Below are 26,011 nucleotides of genomic sequence, written 5' to 3'. Positions count from 1 at the left end.
GGAGAAGCAAGCTCCTCACGCAGAGCCTGATGCAGGACTCCATCCCAGGACCCCAGGTTCACACCCTAAGCCAAAGGCAGATGCTCAACCACTGAGCCACCCAGGTGCCCCAGGAGATAGAGTTTAAAACATCCTCCACTCTCCAACCTGAGTGTGAACTGCACTTACTGACTCACTTCCAAAGAGTAGTGTGGAGATAACTTTATAGTGGAGAAGCCTGGCAGACACTACCTGAGCCAGGTAAGCAAAGTTAACATCATCGTTTGCTAGCATGTACGCTTCATTTGATGTGATGAGAATGGCAAGTCAGTTTTGTTGTTTTCCTCCTAAAAACCCACAGTCCTGGTATAACTGGAACTGAACTCAAGGTTGTGCTGTGCTTTGGGTGCATCAAACTAAATATCACCTAAAGAAGTTGTTGAAAGCAAAGAACTTTTTATTACTTGTTACATATAATGAGACAGCTCTCAAAACACAGGATGCTTTTTTTTAAATTTATATATTCATGAGAGACACAGAGAGGGAGAGGGAGGCAGAAACACAAGCAGAGGGAGAAGCAGGCTCCATGCAGGGAGCCCGAAGTGGGACTCGATCCTGAGTCTCCAGGAACACGCCCTGGGCGGAAAGCGGCGCTAAACCACTGAGCCACCCGGGGCTGCCCACACAGGATGCTTTTATTCATTGTATTAGCGGGCAGGGCAGGCAGCTCACATATACACTAAGCAACTTAAACATATTACTTAGGCTCTGCTTCAACTGTGCTTGCCTAACATGTTAACATGCCAGCACATATAGGTATGTTCAAAAAATGGCAGCAAACCCCAACTGTGGGAGGGGATCTTAGTATTATAATGGGCTAAAGGCAACTTCAAGATGACTCAGGGAGAAAAATAAATAAATAAATAAATAAATAAATAAATAAATAAATAAATAACAGGGCTCTTGGCTGGCTCAGTTGCTAGAGCATATGGTTCAACCCCCCGTTTGAGTGTAGAGATTACTTAAAAATAAAATCTTCTGGGACATCTGCATAGCTCAGTGGTTGAGCGTTTGCCTTTGGCTCAGGGCGTGATCCCGGATTCCCGGGATCAAGTCCTGCATCAGGCTCCTTGCATGGAGCCTGCTTCTCCCCACTCTGCCTATGTTTCTGCGTCTCTCTCTCTGTCTCTCATGAATAAATGCAACGTTTAAAAAAAAACTTTTTTTTAATCTTCTTGGGGGCGCCAAGGTGGCTCTGTCAGTTAAGTGTCCAGTTCTTGATTTTGGCTCAGGTCATGATCCCAGGGTTGTGAGATTGAGCCCTGTGTTAGGTTCTGCACTGGCCATGGAGCTACCCTCTCCCTCTGCCCCTCCCACCCCTTCTCACTCTCTTAAAAAAAAAAAAAAAAAAATAAAAATAATAATAATAATAAAATCATTAAAAAAAAAAAAAAAAAAAAAAACCCAGACAACTCAGGAGGGCTTCTGCATAGATCCTCAGTTCCAGTGTGGCTCAAACTAGTTCAGGTAAGGGGCTATTAGGTAGAACACCTAGCTGGGTAGTCTTCTTGGCTGGAACTGCTGGTTCTGCAAAACAAACCCATTCCTTCTCTGCTTTTGTCCCTTCTGCCTTCTCCCTTCTACAGAGGCTCTCTGCCCTCTGATCTAAGTAACTCCCCTGCCGCATCCTAGCTAACAGGGCAGGGATGTCCCGAGAAGGTAGACCCCATTGATTGAGGGCCTGAAGTCATGTTAGGAAGGATGGTGCCACTTTGTCCCGTTCCATAGAGGTCTTTTTCATTTCAAGAGACTTGGAATCTTAAAAATACCTTTATTTTTTATGTAATGACTTCATGAGGTATATTTGGAAATAGTATCTCTCGGGTAGTGCTGATTAACTTAGAACCATACAGCAGGCACTCCTACCCCTGGAGGCTAGGCCTATGTGTTTCTGTTTGGTCCAGCTGTGACTGGACACAACGTGACTGCTTCTGTTCTGAACTGACAAGATGGATGTCTGGATGCCAGCTTCATAACCATGAGCGAAACAAATCAAATTAAATGTGCATTCTTCAAAAAACCTGACCAGTACTCCTTAAAACTGTCAAAATCACCAAGGACAAGAAAAAACTGAGAAACTATCACAGTCAAGATTAGCCTAAGAAGACATAATGAGTGAATGTGACACAACGTCCTTGACAGGATGCTGGAACAGAAAAGGGGCCTTGGGGGAAACTGGTGAAATAAAAACATACGGGGCAGCCCCGGTGGCGCAGCAGTTTGGCGCCGCCTCCAGCCCGGGGTGTGATCCTGGAGACCCAAGATCGAGTCCCACATCGGGCTCCCCGCATGGAGCCTGCTTCTCCCTCTGCCTGTGTCTCTGCCTCTCTCTCTCTGTGTCTATGAATAAATAAATAAAATATTTAAAAACAAAATAAAATAAATAAAATAAAAATAATACAGAGTAATGTACCAATCAAAGTGATTTCCTAGATGTGGCGGGTGTACCATAGTCATTTAGTCAACGTTTAAGATGCTCAGAGCAGTGGAAACTAGGTGAGGAGTATACAAGAACTCTATGTAACATCTTCGCAATTTTTCTGCAAACCCAAAACTATTCTAAAATAAAATGTCTGGGGGCACCTGCGTGGCTCAGTGGTGGAGTATCCGCCTTTGGCTCAGGGCATGATCCTGGGGTCCCTGGATCGAGTCCCACATCGGGCTCCCTGCATGGAGCCTGCTTCTCCCTCTGCCTGTCTCTGTCGGTCTCTCATGAATAAATAAATAAAATTTAAAAAAAATATTTTTTTTAAGATTTATTTATTCATGATAGTCACACATAGAGAGAGGGGCAAATACACAGGCAGAGGGAGAAGCAGGCTCCATGCAGGGAGCCCGACGTGGGATTCGATCCCGGGTCTCCAGGATCGCGCCCTGGGCCAAAGGCAGGCGCCAAACCGCTGCGCCACCCAGGGATCCCCTAAAGTAAAATGTTTTGTTTTTAAGCAGGAACTGCGAGTCTCTCATGAATAAATAAAATCTTTAAAAATATATTTAAAACTAAATAAACAAACAGGAACTGCAACCGTGCCTTCTCAGAGTTGTGAGAAATGAGTGAACCGCGTACAGGCCAAGCGCAGGCCGCAGTGCTGAGCACGCAGGTGCCAGGCGGTATTACCGTAATCCTACGTAAAATGCAGGACGGAAACGCAGACTCCGGGGAATTTTCAGCAGGGTGAGAGGTACCCGCGTGCAGACCCCTCCCCGCCCCCAGCCCCCAGCCCCCAGCGGGCACGTGACCAGCGGGTCGGGCGCGCGTGCACGCTGCCTGCACGCACACGCCGTAGGGGGCGGGGCGCCGCGGGACGCCAGCGTGGGGCGTGGCCGGGCTGCGTTCCCACACCCGCGGCGGCCCCCGGAAGTGGTGCGTACAGGGATGCCGCGGCCCGGAAGGCGCGCCTGGCGGGATCCGGTGGGCCTCCGCGGCCGGGGCCGCCGCCTCTTGTTGCTAGACGACGCGAACTAGCCTTCGTCACTTCCTCAGCGCGCCGCCTGCCCGCTCCTCGGCCGGAACCGGGGGTCCGGAGCCGGGGTGGACTGGTTTTCCGAAGCCCAGGACCGGAGCCGGCTGGGCAGCTGGAGCCGAGGCCACGCCACCTGCGGGAAGAACCTGAACTGGGGTAGGAAGATGGCTGCAGACAAGCCTGCAGGTGAGGCGCCCGCGGCCGGGTGCTGATGCGGGTGGGACGCCCGCGGGGGTTGGCCCTGGCGCGGAGTCGGTGGGGACCCCAGGGCGACTTTCGTTTGGGTGTGCATTCCGCTCCCCTGTCCCCTCACCCAGCCGTCCCAAGTGTGAGCCTTTCCCCCCAGGTCCGAGAGGTTTTCACTTAAGTGCAGCGTGAAGCCGCTGGCGATCGCCTTTGCCCCCGTCTGCAGAATATCTGACTTAGACTTACCCAGCCACTTCACAGGCTTCTCGGTGTTCCAGCGGGGAAGCAGAACATGGAGAGTCCACCGCGGGGCCCGAGCGCGCGGCTGCCTTGTGTCCCCCGGCTCAGGGTGGGACTCGCCCGGGCTCCTTGGCCGCACAGGCCCCGGCCTGTGGTCAGCGACGGACTGTGAAGTTAGCCTTGTGAAGACTGCCCAACGGCTCCCTAGACCTACTACGATCAGTGTCTCTCGTCGTTGTGTGCTCTCAGATATCTTGCGTTGACAACCCATTTTCTCCTAGTTCCTCACGGTTAATTAATTTAATCTCGATTGTTTTCTTTACGGATCACTTACTGGCCCATTCCTAGAGTCTTCTCCATTACGTTATGTACAGTTCTTTCCTGCCTGCCTCTGGGACGGTCTGCCTGCGGTGTCCTGTAAAGAAATTAGTGTTCCTGGTGGCATCTCAAGTTATGTTGGGAGAACTTAACTGACAGATCTTACAAGTGGTCAACACTTAGACTTTTTACAGTAAACTTTTAAAGAAAGAAAGGAGAGTCTCAATACTCTGTAGGTTTTGATCTCGATAACTGACAGACGGACTTGATTTGAAGTGAAAGTGAGCTAGTCCTAAGATAGGTGCAGATGAATGAAATTGTTGAAACATCTCATCAGTAATCCGAGAAGAAAAACAATAGAGAAAAGGTTTACAAAGCGATGTTGATGGAGTATGCTATAGAGTTTTAGGTAGGCTGCTCACAGAAAGCCTCTGCTGAGGTGCTGCTATCTGAGCAGATACCGCATGAAGTGAAGGAGTGAGCCATATGGAATGGGGTGGAATGGATAAGGAGAGTGTTCCAGGTAGGAAATAAGCATGATTTGTCCAAGGCTGGATCAAGGGGACCCACATCTTCCTAACTGAAGGCAGTGTATCTGTTTCCCCAGGTTTATTTAACCATATCATTGCACTTGCCTGGAATAACCTTTTTAGGCTGAAAGCCCTTCTAGTTTTCAAGTCCTACCTGTCAAAGAGCATTCTTCTACCTGTTGATTAACTCAAAGATTGAGTACCAGGCACTGCCTTGGATGTTGAAGAATTGGATATGACACACTCCCTGCCTTTGAGGACCAACTGCTCAGTCTGTGAGAGACAGACCTATCATAGTGGCACATCCGTTGGTAGTACATATGTAATATTGTCATGTAACGTAGCTATCTAATACGTGTAGTGGAGGAATAAAGTCCAGAGTTATTTGGGGCTGTGTCTTTGGTTGAAATTTATTGGCCATATTGTAGGAAACTTCTTAACTAGGTAATGTTAAATTTGTGTTAAGTAGATGACTGTTTTATGTGGCTCCCTTGAATCTCTCCTGTCCATCCCCATTTCACCTGCTGTGATTCTAGCCTTTATCTCTTAATGTGGTCTCTTTCACATTAAGCAGCTTTCTGACTGCTGTTTGGTTCTTTTTTTTTTTAAAGATTTTTTTTTTTAATTTTTATTTATTTATGATAGTCATCACAGAGAGAGAGAGAGAGAGGCAGAGACACAGGCAGAGTGAGAAGCAGGCTCCATGCACCGGGAGCCCGACGTGGGATTCGATCCCGGGTCTCCAGGATCGCGCCCTGGGCCAAAGACAGGCGCCAAACCGCTGCGCCACCCAGGGATCCCTGCTGTTTGGTTCTCTTTCTATCCAGCCCATTTTTTTTCACTGCTGTCTTTTTATTTCTAAAACACTAATTGGAACATACCATTCCCGTGCCTATAAACTTCCTAAGATTGTACCATCTTGTGTGCCTCAAATCCTCACTCCTAAATGCTATTTGTGAAACTTCTTGGTCTGTTTCCGGCTGATGTTTCTATATCGACACACCTAGCTCTTCACACCAGAAGTGACTCTCTCCAAAAGCATTGTGTACTTTTGAGCTGCTGAGTAGTAATGCCCTCCTTTCTCTTCTCTATCTGGTAAACACTCTCCCCGAAGTCTGTTTATATGCTGCTTCATCTCTGAGCTCCTGGGCTCAGTTCCCTGTCATGGAGGGTATTGTGTGCTTATTCTTAATTAGGTAAGAAAGTAACTGATCACCGTGTGGGAGGGGTAGATTTAAGTGCAACAAGACTGGAAGCCCAGAGAAGAGCTAAAGCCAGCTCATGTTGTGCTATTAATTTATTCAGTAAATATTTACCCGTGGCCCGCTTTGCCAGGCACTAACAATCTCTTTAGTCATGAATCTTACAGTATGAAACACAGATTAACATGTAAACAGGGGGTACCTGGATGGCTCAGGTCGTGATCCCAGGGTCTTGGGATTGAGTCCTGCATCAGGCTTCCTGCAGGGAGCCTGCTTCTCCCTCTGCCTATGTCTCTGCCTCTCTCTGTCTCTCATGAATAAATAAATAAAATCTCTGAAAAAAACAAACAGGGACACTTATGATCAAGACCTGAGCTGAAATCAAGAGTCAGACACTTGGGGCACCTGGGTGGCTCAGTTGGTTAAGTGGTTTCTTGATTTCCGCTCAGGTCATGATTTCAGGGTCGCAAGATCAAGCCCCATGTGGGGCTCTATGCTCAGCAGGGCGTCTCCTTGAGATTCTCCCTTTGCCCCTCTCTCCTACACACATACACACACACACACACACACACTCTCTCTCTCTCTCTCTCTCTCTCATAAATATATAAATGAGTTAGATGCTTAACCAGCTGAGCCAGTCCGGTGCCCCTTGGTTAAATTTTAAGACCTTTTAAGCCTCACCTTTCCTCTGTGTAGAAGGAGAATGATAACATTATCTATGTCTCAGCATTAGTAAAGGATTAAAATGACATAATGTCAGGCCCTAATTTTTTTTTAAATGTAGGATAATATTAACTTTGGCGTAAGTGGTAGGTGGTGAGGAGAGGCAGATGCGAGAAATGTTTAAGGAGTGAAACTGGCAGAATTTGTGACTGATTGGGTGTAGTAGGTGAGCAGAAAAACTTGTTCCTTAGGAAAAGTTCTTAGTTGAACCTCAGTTTCTTCATTTGTAAAATGGGCGTCCTAACAGTTTTCTAACTTTTTTTTTTTTTTGTAAGTAACCTCTACACCTGATGTGGAGCTCAAACTTAACAACCCCGAGACCAAGAGTTGTACGCACTACCATATGGGCCAGCCTAATTTACTAATAGCTTTTTTTTTAAGCTTTATTTTCAAGGGGATCCCTGGGTGGCTCAGTGGTTTAGTGCCTACCTTCGACTCAGGGCCTGATCCTGGAGTCCCAGGATCCAGTCCCACGTCAGGCTCCCTGCATGGAGCCTGCTTCTCCCTCTGTCCGTGTCTCTGCCTCTCTCTGATGAATAAATAAATAAAACCTTAAAAAAAAAAAAAGGTTTTATTTTCAAGATTTTATTTATTTGTTTAAGAGAAAGAGGGAGAAAGAATCTGAAGCAGACTCTGCATGGAGCATGACATGGGGCTCAATCCTGCAACTGCAAGATCATGACCTGAGCTGAAACTGAGAGTTGGATGTTCAACCAGCTGGGCCACTTAGGTGCCCTCAATAGCATCTTAATTTATTTACCTCATAGAGTTGTAGCTTGGGTGTATCACCTGAGGTAAAGTGTATGTTTTAGCTCATCTCCTCTGAGAAGCAGAGCCCAGGTAAAGTGCTTTTTATTTGAAAGGTACAAAGGCACAGTAGAAGTGAGAGAGAGAGAAGAAAGGAAGGTGCAGTATATTACATACCTGGCTCCTGTTTCACCTTGAGCCAGGAGGCAGAGCAGGTCACTTGCATAAGCGATTTTTCTGAAAGGGTTTCAAGGAGAAACTACTTCAGAATAGTCCATATGAGAGAGAAAAAAGGGATAATTTATCTGTCCAGTTTCCTCCCATTCTCTGTTTCCAATTGGTAAAGACTCCATGAGTAACAAAGTAACCTGTGTTTCTGGATTGTGTGGCTTCTCAGTGACTGATCTGCCAGCAGTTCTCACACCCTGATTTGTATTTCAATCAAATTGTAGAGGAGGGGTTGATGGGAGACCAACCAAAGACAAAGATCAACGGGGCAGTGGGAGATTTACAAGGTTTGTGTCCCTATATAACTATAAAAGTAACGTGAAACTTTCATTTTTGACCAAGGAAATACCAACAGTGTTTTAGGATGATTTATTTGACTATTTTTCATGGACAAGGTACTCAAATCAGGCATTGCTGGTCACATATTTCTCTAAGCTTTGTAGTAATCAGCTGGTATATGTAGGATTTTGATAAGTCAGAGACACTTGTCCAAGTGATAGAAAACCACATGTGAGATTTGTGAACTTCAGCTGTATGGTGACTTCGGCAAACCTGAATTATTTTTCTTTGAACTGGCATCCTTTATTTTCTTTTAATTCTATTTTATTCATTCATGAGAGACACACAGAGAGAGGCAGAGACATAGGCAGAGGGAGAAGTGGGCTCCCTATGGGGAGCCTGAGCGGTACTCGATCCCAGGACTCCAGGATCATGACCTGAGCCAAAGGCAGATGCTCAGCCACTGAGCCACCCAGGTGCACCGGCATGCTGCTTTTTTTTTTTTTTTTTTTTAAAACTTACCTTCACAAAGGCATCAACACTACTTTGTGACCTTACTGGTAGGTTTTCTTAGGCCTTAACATTCCTTATTCCTTTGGGGGAAAAATGTCTTTCTTGAATATCATTGGAGCTGTATTTTGAAAAGTGTACTTTGTGTGGAAGACCCTCCTCCAATCAGATTTCAGTTGTTAACATTCTGTATTGGAATGTGTCTGTGCTTTCAGTTAACTGACTTATTTCAGTTTTGAAAAAGCAGCGTATTTCTTTTCTACTTAGTTCAAACCTAAAGGAAATTGTTTGGTTCAAAATGAAGCCTATTGGCTTAAAGGGTGTCAAGGTTTGTGTGCCTAAGAGCTCTGTATGCCTGGAAAGTCAACCATGTTCGTTAAGCCAGAGTAGAAGGAAAGTCAAGCTAATGGATGAACGGCCATACACTCTTACAGTTGGCAATGGAGACTACTTTTGGACAAATAAAGACACATTGTGGAATTATGTGCAGGCTCTTTCTGGTAAGAACTCAGAAGTTACAAATAATGTTTTAGAAACTGATTATGAGGGATCCCTGGGTGGCGCAGCGGTTTGGCGCCTGCCTTTGGCCCAGGGCGCGATCCTGGAGACCCGGGATCGAATCCCACATCAGGCTCCCGGTGCATGGAGCCTGCTTCTCCCTCTGCCTATGTCTCTGCCTCTCTCTCTCTCTCTCTCTCTCTCTCTCTGTGACTATCATAAATAAATAAAAATTAAAAAAAAAAAAAAAGAAAAAAAGAAACTGATTATGAAAATAACACTTATTCCTTACAGAAAACTCAAGAAGTACAGAAAGATAACAAGGAAAATAGTAATCCCATGGGAGTGCTTTTGTTTTTAAAGTTTTATCTTGAAGTAAAAAATGCAGATAAAATAATGGTTGATTAACTTGTAAAAGGCTAATTCTTGAGCTCAGTTCTCTGAAATGTCTAGAAATGGGAATTTCAGAGTCTCTTGTAAGCCTTAGAGTCTGGTTTATTTATTTATCTTAAAGTTGGCTTCTCTCTTTCCCAGGAAGATTGTAGGGGACTTTTACAATTCCTGGAGGATAATGATGGAAAGTAGAAGCTTTAACTCTTCAGTGCGTTGATGAATTATTGGGTTATTTCCCGTTGCTTTGAAGTTTTTATAAATCACTCTTCGGCAGTTGGGCCCAGAAGTCCTATTAAAGACTGTAACCTAGAGAGGGTATATTTTAGAAGAAGGTATGGAGGTAGCTTGATGGCAAACTAAGAAATTTTGACATTTGCTTTAAATTTAGTGTATGTACTTCCTTATGAGGGAAGATAAATGTAGTAAACATTTTGAGTTTCCTAAAAATTTTTGAAGTGTGTTCATTGTTAAAATTGTATGACAGTTGTACATGCGTTTGAGGGTTATGCTTCACTCTGAACGCACTCTTCACTTTCTGGTCCCAAAATCCTATGTCCCATTTTTACACATTTACAGGTAATTGGCTCTGGGGCACCTGGCTGGCTCAGTCAGTAGAGCATGCAACTCTTGCTCTCAGGGTCGTGAATTCAAGCTCCACGTTAAGTAGAGATTACTTGAAAAATAAAATCTGGGGCACCTGGGTGTCTCAGTCTATTAAACATCCAGCTGTTAGTTTTGGTTCAGGTCATAATCTCAGAGTAATGGGATCGAGCCCCACATAGGACTTCACACTCAGGGCAGGGTCTGGTTGTCTCTCTCCCTCTGTTCTTCCCCTGCGCACATGCTCTCTCTCTCTCTCTCCCTCTCCCTCTCTCTCAAATAACATCTTTTAAAAGAACATAGGATCTAAAATAATTAAATAGGGATGCCTGGGTGGCTCAGCGGTTGGGCACCTGCCTTCAGCTCAGGGTGTTATCCTGAAGTCCCAGAATCAAGTCCCCCATCAGGCTCCTTGCATGGAGCCTGCTTCTCCCTCTGCCTCTCTCTGTGTGTCTCTCATGAATAAATAAATAAAATCTTTTTAAAAATAAATAAATAAATAAAAATTTTAAAAAACAGTTTTACTATTAAAAAATAAAATAAAAAAGATTTTATTTTTAAGTAATTTCTATACCCAATGTGAGGCTTGAACTCACAACCTCAAGACCAAGAAGCACACACTCTACCAACTGAGCCAGCCAGGTGCCCCCAAAATAAAATCTTAGAATAATAATAAATAAGTAAAAGTAATTGGTCCTTATTGTTATTATACACCTGAAAGTTTTGCAGAATAGGTATGTTGTGTTTAAATAGGTTAACGATAACTCATCACCGGGCTTTTTAAAAATTTTTATTTATTTTTTAAAATAAATTATGTATGTATGTCACCTGGCTTTCTAAAGAAAAAGCTGTTTGAGCGTCCTTTAAAAAAATTTTTTTCATGTTTTAAGTAATCTCTATACTCAACGAGGGGCTTGAACCTACAACCCCAAAATGAAGAGTTGCATGTTCCACTGCCTGGGCCAGCCAGATGCCCCTAACAGTGTCCTTTTAAACTTCCTCTAATAAACTATTAGTTTTCCTCCTCCCTATTAGGACTCAATTCTTATTTATCTGTATACTGAAGTGGAAGTGAAATACTAATTTATCTGCTAACTTTTTTCATTTATTTTATGTTTTTAAAGTATTATATATTTAAGTAATCTCTGCACCCAGTGTGGGCATGACCCCGAGATCAAGAGTCGCATGGTCTTCTGACTGAGCCAGCCAGGCACTCCTTATCTACTAACTTTAATACCAAAATACCATTTTTTTGTAGAGCGGATTTAAGTCTTTGATAAGTTCACTTAAGCACAAGTTATATTTTGTTCTTGGTGTTAAGTGGTTTCTCAAAAGAACATGTAGTCTACCAGGGATTTCACAGTAATCTAAGAGCTATTCCATAATCAAGTCATACTAATTTCATTGTTAAGTTGTATATTTTTTCTTACTTTCTTTTTTAGACATTTTATTTTTATTTAATTTAAAGATTTTATTCATTCATGAGAGACAGGCAGAGACATAGGCCGAGGGAGAAGCAGGCTCCCCACGGGGAGCCCAATGCAGGACTCGATCCCAGGACCCCGGGATCACATCCTGAGCCAAAGGCAGATGCTCAATTGCTGAGCCACCCAGGAGTCCCAAGTTGTATGTTTAAAGTGCAGAAATAAGTATATTTTTTAAGAAACTGTAAGAATCGTTAGTTGTTCTGTCAAAAAGAAAGGGGAAGGGAGCTAATATGTATTTCCCATCTCCAGGCAGAGAGTTAGGTGGCCAAGGGGAGACCAGACCAAAGATGTGACTGATTCCAAGGCTTGTACTGCTTTCATGGCACCGTGTTTCCCTCTTGAGAGAGGGAAGTTGGAAGTCTTTACTGACTGCCATGTGCCAATCCAGGACTCCCAGAGTCAGCTCTGTGGAGGACTGGTTCTTTGAAATGCTCCTGGACTATAGATTTCTAGATAGTTATCAAAAATGTTCACGTCATGCTTGTTTCAGCAGCACATGTATTAACATTGGAATGATATAGAGACAATTAGCACAATTCCTGTGTGAGGATGATATATGCAAATTCATGAAATGTTCCATATTTTTATATATATTTGGAACGTTAACAACAACAAAAGCCCATATCATGAATGTAAATAGAGCTTAATGACTCCTCACAGACCCAGAAGCAGTCACTAGGCTCCTGAAGGATCGATTTGAAGATTAAATGAGTTAACCTATTTGAAGTGCTTACATGCTTAACACAGAGTGAGTGCTCAATAAATGTTAGCTGCTATTGTTACAGTTAGGCAGAAATTGCAGGTTAGTGTAAGATGGAGAAACAGTTTCTCAAGCTAGAACCTGGCATAGTAGGGGCTAGAAAGAATGATGGATGCTTAAAAGCTGCAAGCAGTTTACATTTGGAGCCCTGTTTCCTCAGGACTTCCCATGCCTGACTTCTGATTTAGGTTCAAACTCACCTCCCATTCCCACTCCTCTTTCACACACCCTTGTTATTGTCATAGCATTATTCACATCTGGAATTGTATATTTGCATCCTATCTCCCCAAGGAGTCTTTGAGTTTCACAAGTGCTGGAATCTTGTCTGTGTGGTTCATGTTTACATCCCTAGCACTTAGAACAGTGCTTGACCCATAGTGGTCTCTGAGTTATTTATTAATTGAATGCATGGCTTGGATTTATTATGTACAAGCCAAGCTATCACAGTTAAAACAAAACAATTCCCGGCAAGTGTTGTGCCTTTCTGCATGGCCAGAGTTAAGGAGTGAACAATGTCTTCTGAGACACTTGGGGTGGTGGTAATGGTAGTGGTTGTAGGAATTATTGAATAGTAAATTTGGAGGATGAGATTATCTGCCTTTTCCCCCCATGTGGAAATTTGTCTTCCATTGATACCTTAGTTGAATATAAGTGTTGTTTTGTGAACAAACATAGCTGTTTCTATAAACTTGTTTGAGGTTACTGAATTTCTGAGTTGGAGGGCACCCTAGAAGTCATCTAATAGAGCTGCTCATTTTAGTAAACAGGGAAACTGACATTTGCCCCAGTTCCACTTCTATATCATCCTTTTAATTTCAGAGGCGGTGCTAGAGTTTTTGCCATCTTATTTCAATTCCAGGTATTGTCTCCATCTCACTGTGCTACCTGGTCCCATCTGTATGTTGAAAATAATAAATTCTGTACTATTATGCTACATATGGGGACTTAGTCTGCCAGATACATTTCAGTCACTTCACATATATTCTTAATAAAGCCTCCCAATAACTAAAAAATGTTTTCTTATCCCCATTTTGCACCTGGCTTTGAGCTTTGGAGGTCTTTGGATTCCAGGCAGAAGTAACCATTCTATCTGGGGAATAAAAAAAAAAGTCCCTGTTATAAATAAGAAATTCAAATATCACGAGACTTTGATAGTCTAAAGACTTCTTTATTTTGAGTCATAAATAGTGGCATCACCCTCGCATGCCTATGTTTGCAGCCCATTGCATCATACTTTGCAGTGGTCATATTTCTTTTTATTGGTATTCCATTATTGATGGATGCATGGAGCTTTTGTTGGTAAGTAAAACTAAAAAAGCCCGGAATATTCTTTGGGAGATATTGAAACATAAAAGTCACCTTTTTAAAATGAGAGGCAGATTTTTAAACCAACTTAAAGTATTAATATTAAAAATGACTAATATTAAAAAAAGACTAATATTCATATCACCTACATAATATTCTTGCCATAAATGTTAGACTTTATGCATGAAGAAACAGATAAACCCAGAATATGAAACATTTTTTTAAGATTTATTTATTTATTTATTCGAGAGAGAGAGAGAGATTGGCAGAGACACAGGCAGAGGAAGAAGCAGGCTCCACGCAGGGAGCCCGACATGGGACTCGATCCCGGGTCTCCAGGATCAGGCCCTGGGCTGAAGGCGGCACCAAACCACTGAGCCACCCGGGCTGCCCTAGAATATGAAACATTCTATGAGGTAACTAGCTTAGACTTTTTAAAACAATTAGAGGGGTGTCTGGGTGGCTCAGTGGATTAAGCATCTCCCTTCTAAGCATCTCCCTTGGTCTAGGGTCATGATCCCAGGGTCCTGGAATCAGGGCCTGCATTGAGCTGGCTGCTTGCTCAGTGGGGAGCCTGCTTCTCTTCCCCTCTCCCCTCCCTCCTCCCCGCCTCCCACTTTCCCTGCTGGTGCTCTCTCTCTTGCTGTCAAATAAAATCTAAAAAAATTTAAAAACCCAAGAACAAAATAAATAAAACCGTTAGTGACTTGATAAGCAAAAAAAGATGGTGTTCTAGACTAAAATAAATGAAAGCTATTTAAGGAAATTTGTAAGCCTTGATTGGTCCCTGGATTGGGAAGGAAAAATAAAGTTAAAAGACTTGTCTTAGAACCATCAGGGAAATTTGAATGGAAATTAGTGGACAATTTGTTAGATGATACTATTGAATTATTATTACTTTTCTTAGTCTGATTTTATTTTGGTTATGTAGGAGACTATCTTTAAATAATAGGAGAGGCATGTTGAAGTAGGGGAGTTAAATGTCATATTACTTTCAAATGATTCAGTGAAAGAAAGAAGTAATGAATAATGTGGCAAAATGTTAAAAATTATGAATCTTCATTTACATAACGCTATTGAAATGACTGTTTAAACGGAGAGTGACAAATCAGTGGTTGCTAGGGGTAGAGAGGCAGAGAGGAAGTGACTGCGGCTATGAAGTATAAAAGAAAGGATACTGGGACACCTGGGTGGCTTCTAGTTGAGCATCTGCCTTCAGCTCAGGACGTGATCCCAGAGTTCAGGATTGAATCCTACATTGGGCTCCTGCATGGAGCATGCTTCTCCTGTCTCTGCCTATGTCTTTGTGTCTCTCATGAATAAATTTTAAAAACTCTTTTTAAAAAATTAAAAGGAAGGATACTTCTGTTGATGGAAATTTGTGTTTCTTGGCCATATCGTTGTTAGAATCCTGGTTGTACTATGGTTTTGGAGGAGGTTACTATTGGGGGAAACTGGGTAAAGGATACAAAGAATCTCTCAACATTATTTTTTTCCCTAATTTTTTTTGAAGACTTTTTATTGATTTTAGAGAGAAAGGAATGCACATTCAAGTGCAGGGGGAGGAGCAAAGGGAAAGAAGCCAATATCCCACTTAGTGTGGAGCCATCTGGCATGGGGCTCAGTCTCATGAACCCTGAGATCATGATCTGAGCTGAAATCAAGAATGGAATGCTCAACCGACTGAACCACCCAGGTGCCCCTCAAAATTATTTCTTACAGATGCATGTGAATTGACAGTTATCTTAAAAAGCTTAACATAAAAAAACAATCTAGGTGAAGACAATATGGGTATTCATTGTATATTCTTTTTTTTTTTTAAGATTTTATTTGAGAGAGAGAGCATGAGCAGGAGGGGCAGAGGGAGAGAGGGAGAATTTTAAGCAGACTCTGGGTAGCCTGATGTGGGGTTCAATATCATGACCCTAGATCACAATCTGAGCCAAAACCCAGAGTTGGACATTCAGCTGACTGACTATACCAGCAGGCACCCTTGGGTGTTCATTGCATATTCTTTCAGCTTTTCTGTAGGTATGACAATTTTCTAAATTGAAAATTGGGGGAGGGGTTGGAGAATAAAAGGATCCAAAAAATTAATAGAGAAATTGATTGGTGGTCTTTTTTTTTTTTTTTAAGATTTTATTTATTAATCATGAGAGAGACAGAGAGAGAGAGGCAGAGACACAGACAAAGGAAAAAGCAGGCTCCATGCAGGTAGCCCAATGTGGGGCTCGATCCCAGGACTCCAGGACCATACCCTGGGCCAAAGGCAAGAGCTAAACCGCTGAGCCACCCAGGGACCTCTGATTGGTGGGTTTTTTAAATCAAAAGAAGGTTTTCTAGGTGGGAAATACTTACAAATTGTAGAGGATAGTTTCTAAAGACTGATATTTTTTTTAAGATTTTATTTATTTATTCATGAGAGAGAGAGAGGCAGAGACATACTGAGAGAAGCAGGGTCTGTGCAGGGAGCCTGATGTGGGACTCGGTCCTGGGACTCCAGGATCACACCCTGGGCCAAAGGCAAGAGCTCAACTGCTGAGCCACCCAGGTGTCCCTTTTTAAAGATTTTATTTATTTATTCATAAGAGACACAGAGAGAGAGAATAGGCAGAGGGACAAGCAGGCTCCCTGCAGGGAGCCGGATCTGGGACTCGATCCCAGGACCCCAGGATCATGACCTGAGCCGAAGGCAGATGTTCAACCACTGAGCCACCCAGGTGCCCCTAAAGACTGATCTAGAGTAAGTACAATTTATATTTTGAGTTCAGTATCTCAGGGAAAAGCAAGAAATAACATGATTAATTTGAGATTAAATGAAGTTAAAATAATCTATAGCATTATAGCTGTCTATACCTTCTCAAGGTGCTGTCACTTTCCTCCCCACCCTGCTATTCCCATTCCCAAAGTCTTAATTATTATTATTACTGCATTTAATAAATGTGAAAAGGGTGAAAGATTTTAAAGAATTTAAAATTTTTTATGGTCTTTGATGCACTAGATGCTGCTTTTTTATTGGCTTTGTAGATGTGGTTACCTGGAAGTATTTATTCTTACTAACTTTTATAATTTACTTTTTCTCCTTTCCTTTAGAAAAAGAATTAAAAGGCAGCCCTGGTGGCGCAGCGGTTTAGCGCCGCTGCAGCCCGGGGCGTGATCCTAGAGACCCTGAATCGAGTCCCACGTCAGGCTCCCTGCATGGAGCCTGCTTCTCCCTCTGCCTGTGTCTCTGCCTCTCTCTCTCTCTTTGTGTCTCTACGTATAAATAAATTTAAAAAAAAAAAGATTTAAAAACTCAGGTATGTTTCTTACTGTAGAATGGGAGCTATGTTTTAAGGCTACTGCTATGTAATTTTACAGAGCAAACTTCAAAGTTTGTGAAAACTAGATAAGTGTCGTGTTGTCTCTAGAAAGTGATTTTGTGGTTTAGGTTCTTGTCACTTACCTGACATTGAGACCCCAAATCCCAAGGAAAAGAAAGATTTCTGTCAGCTCATCTCCCAATAAATTATCTACCACAGTATGTAAAGAAGGCTTAGTTAAGAAAGAGAAACCAGGAGAAATGAGATCATTTGACTGAATTGTGCTCCCAGATGTTGGGATCGATGTTTCTTCTTTTGTGAAAGAGAAAAGTTTCTTTTTTAAAATTTATTTATTCATTTAGAGAGAAGGAGGGAATCTCCTGCTGACTCCCCGCTAAGCATGGAGCTGGATGAGGGGCTTGATCCCACAACTTGGAGATGTGAGCTGAAATCCAAGAGTCAGATGTTCAACCAAGCCATTCAGATGCCCCAGAAAACTTTTTTTTTTTTTTTTTTTTTTTTTCCTGAAGCATTTATCAGAACAGTTAAAAGTATTGTACAGGGCAGCCTGGATGGCTGAGCGGTTTAGTGCCAACTTCAGCCCAGGGCATGATCCTCGAGTCCCGGGATTGAGTCCCGCGTCGGGCTCCCTGCATGGAGCCTGCTTCTCCCTCTGCCTGGGTCTCTGCCTCTCTCTCTCTGTGTCTCTCATGAATAAATAAATAAAATCTTTTAAAAAATAAATAAAAGTATTATACCCACGTAGTTTTAGACTTGATTTAGCAGAGATTTTTGTTTATTTTGGAATTTGGTTTTCAAATAAAAAATACCTAATTTTGAAAATACCAAATTCTAGGGCAGGAATCATTAATCTTAGAATGCATATGGAAGGACGCCTGGGTGGCTCAGCGGCTGAGCAGCTGCCTTCAGCTCAGGTCGTGATCCCACAGTCCTGGGATCGAGTTCCACATCAGGCTCTCTGCCTGGAGCCTGTTTCTCCCTCTGCCTATGTCTCTGCCTCTCTCTCTCTGTGTCTCTCACGAATAAGTAAAATCTTTAAAAAAAATTTTTAAAGTAAATAAATGTCCTTCCTTAACATGATTAAGTATCCATATACATTCTTTTTTTTTTAAGATTTTATTTATTTATTCATGGGAAATGAAGAGAGGCAGAGACAATAGGCAGAAGGAGAATTAGGCTCCCTGTGGGGAACCAGATGCAGAACTCGATTCCAGGACCCTGAAATCACAACCTGAGTTGAAGGCAGATGCTCAACCACTGAACCACCCAGGTGTCCCTTCAGGAAGCTTTTTAAACATGTTAACCTTGGCTTTTGGATTTCTAAGCCTATGAAAGTATTCTTGGCCTAGAAATTAACTAGGAGTTCTTGTGTAGTTTTCTAATTGTTTAATGTTACTAGATTACAAACTGGATTATAAACTTTTTGAAAGTATTGTATATACACTTATAATCTCCTTTTGTCTCCAAAGCCTCGCATAGTTTCTTGAATATGTAGGACATTAGTATATTGCTGGGGAGCAGATCTAATATTTTTAAGCGAACACAACAGTCTGAGCCCAGATGTCCTGATGGACTGAGTTGTAATCTTTACATAAATGTAAATCTTTACATAAATGTGGGTGTTCATTGTACCTGACCATAGCTAAGGGAAACATTTTTTTTTTTTTTAAGTTTTTGAAGGAGTGGCTTCTAACTCACGTGTAACACTAATATACCATTATTTGAGAGAATCCTAACTGTGGCAACTTCATCAGGAAGAAGACAAGAAGAAAACTAGGGGACGTTCGCTGTATAATTTACTTTTTCTTTTTTCTTTCTTTCTTTTTTTCTTTCTTTCTCTCTCTTTTCTTTTCTTTTTTCTTTTCTTTTTTCTTTTCTTTTAGCTTTATTTCTAAACAACTGTAAAACTTGTGTGCTTGCAGACCAGGGAGCAGAGAAACATGAAGGGACAAGTCAGTCCTCTGGGATCACTGATCAAGAGAAAGAGTTGTCTACCAGTGCTTTCCAAGCTTTTACAGTAAGCAGTAGTTTCTTCTTTCCATCTGCTCCATATTTAGGATCTGTCGAATATGAATCTTTTCACAATGAATTTTTAAATTTATAATTTTTATTCTGTAATAATTTAGATAGTAGGTTTAGTTTTAACATTTAAAAAATTAGTTTAAATATAAATTAAAAAATATATTTTTATTATTATTTTATTATATAATTTATTATTTATTATTTATTATTATTATTTTATTATATATTTTTTATTATTTTATTTTGTTATATTTTTATTGTTATTTTATTATTATATATTTTTTATTATTATTATTATTTAAATATAAATTAAAAAATTAGAGTTTAAAAGGAATGGGAGTAATTTGAGCCATTACCAAGTTTTTGTGTTTTCATAAACATGTTTTAACTCTTACAGTGTTGTTGTTAGGTCTTAAAAACTTAGACTTGTAAATATGTGGGTCAGTCTTTTCAGTTCACTGTTTTGTTCAATTTTTTATCTTGACTATGCTTTAAAATTAAACCCCAAAGATTTCTTGTCAAAACTACCTTTTCTGACATTAAATGATATGGGAAAAAAACCTTACTTGATTATCAGGTTAGGTACATGTAAGCAGAAGAATTTGATACTTGGGTATTCAAAGTGTATTTACTGGAAATTAAAATTTAGAATAACTAATCATATTACCTTTCTTCACTAGTCTCAGCTTTTATACCTTACTAGCATTAAATACCTATATACATATGTATGTGTGTATATAAATCATGTTGTTTTATACATATATAGGTATATATCTGTGTGTATGTGTTGTTGTTGTTTTTTTAAGATTTTATTTATTTATTCATGAGAGATACCAGAAAGAGAAAGGCAGAGACATAGGCAGAGGGACAAGCAGGCTCCATGCAGGAAGCTCAATGTGGGACCCAGTCCCGGGACTCCAGGATCATGCCTTGAGCCAAAGGCAGACACTCAACCACTGAGCCACCTAGGCGTCCTTGTCTAGGTGTCTTACACAAATATTGATAGTAGAGTTTAAGTCTTAGGATATAAATATCTACAATTTTTTTCTAGCTTTATTAAGATGAGATTGACATATCTCAATTGCTTAATTGATAAGAATATTACTTCATCTAGTGACTTCAATTAGTATATTTAGGAGAGCTGTAAATCTTTTGTTTTACTTTTGTTGTAGGTCTTTTGAAAGGGTTTTTCAAATGAAGAGTGAAATATATTTGGAAATGAATATATGGTTTTAAAGCTAATATGTAATTTTATCTGTTTTTTGTTTTAGGCTGGAAGTTACGATGCCTGTCTACAGCACCTTGCCTGCCTACAAGATGTAAACAAAGATGATTATAAAATAATTTTGAATACAGCAGTGGCTGAGTTTTTTAAAAATAACCAAACAACAACAGATAGTTTGAGACAAACACTTAACCAGCTGAAGAATCAGGTGATATACAAATGAATTTAGCTATAAAAATACGGTGGTATTTTCTCAATTTTGCAATAGAAATACTTAAGGAAAATTAACGTGACATGTCTGATATTGATAGCACAGTTTCTAATGTATCTAAAGCACCTCCTGGCATTAGTTTTATTTGTATGAAATTATTATTCCAGGAAATAAGAGGTATGTTGTATAACTTTAATTTCTATTGGTTTTTGGGGGTTTTTTTTAGATTTTATTTATTTGACAAAGCACAAGCAGAGGGAGTGGCAAACTAAACCAAACTTTTATTTTCTGGCTGAGGTATACCTTTTCAGTTTTTTAAACCTCTGACAGGAAAAACAGAGATTGTTTCAGAATTTTTCTAATAGTTGGTTTGTTAGAATTAAATGCCTCTCTTAAAATAATTTAAATTCTTGGCCTGACATTATGAATAATCTATACAGAAAATCCTTAAAATTAGCTTGAGGTAAAATTAGCAGAGGGTGAAACAGGGTCCCCTTGGAGCAGAGAGCCTGATGTGGGACTCAACCCCAGGACCCTGGATCATGACCTAAGCTGAAGGCAGACACTTAACCGATTGAGCCACCTAGGCACCCCTTCTATTATATTTTTAACTTGAACGGAATAGACTAATATACCAAATTTCAGTGAGCTTTGGAGTTTTGAGAAAAATTATATAAAGTGGAAATAAATGAAAAGGCTGATTAGCTGCCGAGATTATCTTTTTTTGTATAACTCTAAAAGACCTGATTATAATGTCAGATTGTTCTAGCATTTTGGATCAGGACATGATTAATTGATTAAATAGAAGATATTCTGATTTATGTATGGTTTGGAGCTTGTCTTGGTCATAACAGCAACATCACAGATTTAGAGCTTGGATAGTCCAGAGAGTTGTTACTGGTAATTAATAACAATAATTATGATGATGATGATGATTAGGATCACATAGCAGACATTTATTGCTTATGATGGAACAAGATCCTGCTAAGAACCTTGTGTGCAGCATCTCATGTATTCTTCCCAGTAGTCCTATGAAACAACTACTATAATTTTTCTCATTTTACAGAGGGAAAACTGAAGTACACATAACTTGTATAAATTGTCCAAAGACACAAAGCTCTTAAATGAAAAGAGCTCCATCAACTCAGTCCTGTTTGACTTTATGGCCTATTCTTCTGATTACTGTGTCATGCTGTAGACAGTTTTAAAGTATCTCCCTCATAAGTGATACATTTAGAAATAAGTCACCCCGGGAAGCCTGGGTGGCTCTGCAGTTTAGCACCGCCTTCAGCCCAGGGCGTGATCCTGGAGTTCTGGGATCAGGTCCCACGTTGGGCTTCCTGCATGGAGCCTGCTTCTCCCTCTGCCTGTGTCTCTACCTCTCTCTCTCTATGTGTCTCTCATGAGTAAATAGATAAAATCTTAAAGAAAAAAAAAAAAACTCACTCCTTCAGGCTCTTTGTAATTTTTTATAAGAATAAAGCTACTCTACGGTATCACCCTAAACATGGTGTAGTTAGAAATAAGTAACCTGTTCAGGCTCTTCCTAATTCTTTACAGGAATACTTTTTTTTTCTTTTGTAAGATTTATTTATTTATTCATGACAGACATAGACTGAGAGAGAGAGGCAGAGCTACAGGCAGAGGGAGAAGCAGGCTCCTGGCAGGGAGCCTGATGTGGAACTTGATTCTAGATCCCGGGATCATGACCTGAGCCAAAGGCAGGCGCTCAACCACTGAGCCACCCAGGCATCCCTACAGGAATACCCTATTACAATTCTTCAATGAAGGGATGCCTGGGTAGCTCAGAGGTTGAGCGTCTACCTTTGGCTCAGGGCATGATCCCGGTCCCAGGATCGAGTCTTACTTCGGGCTTCCTGCAAGGAGCCTGCTTCCATTTCTGCCTGTGTCTGTGCCTCTCTCTGTGTATCTCTCATAAAAATAAAATAAATAAAATCTTTAAAACAAAAAACAATTCTTCAATGAAAATGAGAATAAGAGGAGTGCTTGGCTGGTTCAGTTGGTAGAGCATGCAACTCTTGATCTCTGGGTTGTGAGTTAAAGCCCCAAGTTGGGTGTAGAGACTATTAAAAAAAGAGAAAATGAGAATAATACTCAATGTTTCTCAAATACTTAATGTGATTCCAAATTCCATATTAACTGCTTTTTATGTTTTATCTCATAATCCTCACATTCAAATCCTGAGATAGGGATCCCTGGGTGGCGCAGCGGTTTGGCGCCTGCCTTTGGCCCAGGGCGCGATCCTGGAGACCCGGGATTGAATCCCACATCGGGCTCCCGGTGCATGGAGCCTGCTTCTCCCTCTACCTATGTCTCTGCCTCTCTCTCTCTCTATCTCTGTGTGACTATCATAAATAAATAAAAATTAAAAAAAAAAAAATCCTGAGATAGGTGCTTGTTATCTCAGTTGTAAAACTGAGGTTTAGGGAGCCTAATAATTTTAATTACATAGGCTGGAAGGGGAAAAACAAGATTTGAACCAGACTTTCTGACTCTTTTTTTTTTTTTTTTTGAAGTAAACTCTACATGTAGGATTCGAACTCATGATCCCAAGATCAAGAGTTGCATGCTCTACAGACTGAGCCTCCCAGGCACCCTCAGACCTTCTGACCTGTGAGCCTGTTTTTGTAACTACCCCAGTCTTCACAAATTTATATGACTTCACATTTCATTATTTCTCTAGTCTTATTAACCGTGACTTTATCTGGAGCTCCAGAATCAAAGGAAAGATGATGTTTGTGGATATCTAGTACACATGTCCTATGACCCCATAGACTGTGTCTTCCAGGGAACATTTATTTGGTCTTTGAGTACAAGTTCATCCTTAAAAACCTTTCCTAGGAAAAAAAAAAAAAAACTTTTCTAGAGTAAGAGATTCCTGCAAACTTCCTGTTAAGCAAAGAAAACTGCTGTTTTTGAAATGCTTTAACCAGCCTTGAGTCTTTTTTTTCTTTTATTCATAATAAGGCTAGTTCAGTAATTCCCCTCATACCACCCAAATCCCTATATTTCCTAGAAGTGTTTGTACCTGTGTTCCCTAGCTTTCTTTATTTTTTTTTCCTAGCTTTCTTTAAATCACACTTCTAGTTCAGAGTCATATCCTTGGCATAGTTACATAGCTTTATAATCTATTCCATTTTTCTTGATGTTTTATCTCATTTAATGAGTAGTTTTTGTTCTGGCTAGAGTACTTACTAGATGTTTTTGGTAAGTTGTAGAAATTGTGGTTGTTGGGACCCCTGGGTGGCTGAGCAGTTGACTGTCTGCTTTTGGCTCAGGGCGTGATCCCAGGGTACCAGGATCGAGTCCCGCATCGGGCTCCCTGCATGGAGCTTGCTTCTCCCTCTGCCTTTCTCTCTCTCTCTCTCTCTCTCTCCCTCTTCTCTCACTCTCTCTGTGTGTGTCTCTCATGAATAAATAAATAATTTTTTAAAAAAGGAAAAGAAAATGTGGCTGTTATTTATGTCATAAGCTCAACCATTTTTTTTAAAGATTTTTTATTTATTTATTCATAGAGACAGAAAGAGAGAGAGGCAGAGACATAGGTAGAGGGAGAAGCAGGCTCCATGCTGGGAGCCCGACGTGGGACTCGATCCAGGGTCTCCAGGATCACGCCCTAGGCTGCAGGCGGCGCTAAACCGCTGCGCCACCGGGGCTGCCCCTCAACCATTTTTTTAAACCAAAATTCCTAATTTGTCCCCTTTCTGGCTAATAATTAACCCTTTCTTAGCTCATTTTTTTTCTGTTACATTACTATGAAGAAGTATTGTCTTTCTTTGGAAATTGAGTTTTCTCTAAAGAGACTGTTTTTAGTGACTTGGTAAGTGAAGATTATACAGAATGTGCAAACTCATGGAGATGCAAGAGCTTGTGGTCTGAGAGGACCAATTGTTAACACTTGAGTACTCCTGTCAAGCTCACTGTGTAGATGACTGAAGTCTGCAGATGTCTGATTACAAATCAGTCTGTCATGGACCTTCCGGTTCCTTGCCGTCAGCCAAACCAAGGTTGTTAAGTTGGTCATGTATATGAAAGTCACACTGTTTAATTTAGGGAAGTGTCAGCCTTAGGGTTGATTGCTTAATATTGCTCAATAATTTGTCCCAATCTTCGGTGGCCCCTGGGTGACGACGGTTGGGCATCCGACTCTTGTTTTGGCTCAGGTTGTGGTCAGGGGCTCAGAGCTCAGTGCCTTGCCTGCTTGGGACTCTCTCCCTTGCCCTCTGCCCCTCCCCCCTGAGGTCCTTCTTGCTTACTCTTTCTCTTTCTCTCAGTCTCTTACTCTCAAGTAAGTCCTTAAGAAAATAATTTATTCTAATCACAGTAGTGGCAAAGAAAGATTACTTTTAATATAAATAGAATTCCAGTTTTGAGTGTTAAATGAAATTACAGAATGGTTGCAAAACTATTAAAATGCAAAGTATTGTGATTTTTTTTTCTGGGATTAGATGTAAATGTTAGTTTTAGCAAAGCCCTTTTTTTATTTTATTTTTTTAGTTAGTGGGAACAAAAACCTGAACTTAAGAAGAAAATCAGAAAATATACTTCCTAGCTGTAAAGTCTTCAGCAAGATAATTAAGCTTTTTGTGCTGGTCTCCTTATTTATAAAATGCAAATGATGATAATATCTATGTCCTAGAAGTATGATAAGGATTAAATGAGGTATTTTTTATAAAAGGTTTAATGTAGTAGGCCTGGCACATAGCTAAGTAGTTAGCTATTGTTTATTAATATTTAAATTTTTTTAAAAATTTTATTTATTCATGAGAGACACGGAGAAGCAGACGCCCTGCAGGGAGCCCTATGCAGGACTCGATCCCAGGACCCCAGGATCATGACCTGAGCCAAAGGCAGATGCTCAACCACTGAGCCACCAGGAGCCTCTAACATTTAAATTTTACTTTAGTTTTTACAAAATGGAATCCAGCTAATGTATACATAGTGCATAAAAACAGTGCATATGGGAAAGGTCTTTTGAGTTTTACCCACTCCCAGGGAGGCTAGAAAGTGAGGAACCAATTTGGAAGCCATGTTGGCAGTTAAAACATTGATGATATCTTCACAGTGGAAAGGAGGAGACTTATCTTGCCTTGTGCTAGGCACTACATGAAGTCCATGAAAATGTCTTACCTAATGGAATTTTATTATGAATAAAATAATTTTTAATATGTGAGAATAATTAAAATCTAGAGGTCCTGTTAAAATGGAAAAATTCAGAGTTGTTTCTATTTATTCATATAGATTCTTTCATTTTTGCTCTTTGTTTTCTTACTGTTGTGAGAACATATTCTTTGTTGATTGTTTCTTAGGTCCACTCGGCTGTTGAAGAAATGGATGGATTAGATGATGTAGAGAACAGCATGTTGTATTACAATCAGGCAGTCATTCTTTATCATCTGCGGCAGTACACAGAAGCGATAGCAGTTGGTGAAAAGCTTTACCAGTTCATAGAACCTTTTGGTATGTTCTGTCAAAATTTTTCCGTTGAAAATTTCCCTATTTTCAGGGGACCTGGGTGGCTCAGTCAGTTAAGTCTGACTGAGCCTGACTCTTGATCTCAGCCCAGGTCTTGATCTCAGAGTTGTGAGATCAAGCCTAAGTTGGGTGGGCATGGAACCTGCTTGGGATTCTATCTCTTCCTCTGCCCCTCTCCCACTATAAAAAAAGAATTCTGTATCTTCTCATACTTGCAATGGCCTC

At 40.8% G+C, this 26,011-nt stretch overlaps 2 protein-coding genes and 1 non-coding gene across 8 annotated transcripts in view; 2 read left to right on the top strand and 1 right to left on the bottom strand.

The window, feature by feature from the left end:
* Nucleotides 1-3,384: 3,384 nt before the first annotated feature.
* Nucleotides 3,385-26,011, top strand: part of CNOT10 (CCR4-NOT transcription complex subunit 10) — a 74,630-nt gene continuing 52,003 nt past the window's right edge. For 2 of the 6 annotated variants that reach the window (XR_005376809.1, XM_038570334.1), the window contains exons 1-4: nt 8,688-8,966; nt 18,755-18,849; nt 20,126-20,287; nt 25,621-25,771. Coding sequence is in view for 5 of the 6 variants with exons in the window: in XM_038570334.1 (XP_038426262.1) it covers nt 8,765-8,966; nt 18,755-18,849; nt 20,126-20,287; nt 25,621-25,771 (610 nt within the window). In the remaining variant the exon portion in view is untranslated. Of the gene's footprint in view, nt 3,690-8,687; nt 8,967-18,754; nt 18,850-20,125; nt 20,288-25,620; nt 25,772-26,011 lie in introns of those variants that run through there. The other 4 variants (XM_038570333.1, XM_038570332.1, XM_038570335.1 and 1 more) reach the window with 3 other exon arrangements.
* Nucleotides 3,483-8,613, bottom strand: LOC119865340. Its single transcript, XM_038570337.1, has 3 exons — nt 8,479-8,613; nt 7,627-7,686; nt 3,483-4,344 (listed from the first exon to the last, which is right to left on the bottom strand). The coding sequence occupies exon 3, from the start codon at nt 4,198-4,200 to the stop codon at nt 3,520-3,522; it is 681 nt and encodes a 226-aa protein (XP_038426265.1). The 5' UTR covers nt 4,201-4,344; nt 7,627-7,686; nt 8,479-8,613; the 3' UTR covers nt 3,483-3,519.
* LOC119865498 lies at nt 11,922-12,030 on the top strand. The gene has a single exon (XR_005377325.1). It is a non-coding gene; the product is annotated as a U6 spliceosomal RNA (small nuclear RNA).

The sequence above is a fragment of the Canis lupus genome, chromosome 23 (genome assembly GCF_011100685.1).
Source record: "Canis lupus familiaris isolate Mischka breed German Shepherd chromosome 23, alternate assembly UU_Cfam_GSD_1.0, whole genome shotgun sequence".
Lineage (NCBI taxonomy): Eukaryota > Metazoa > Chordata > Mammalia > Carnivora > Canidae > Canis > Canis lupus.
This window is presented reverse-complemented; position numbering and strand designations above follow the sequence as displayed.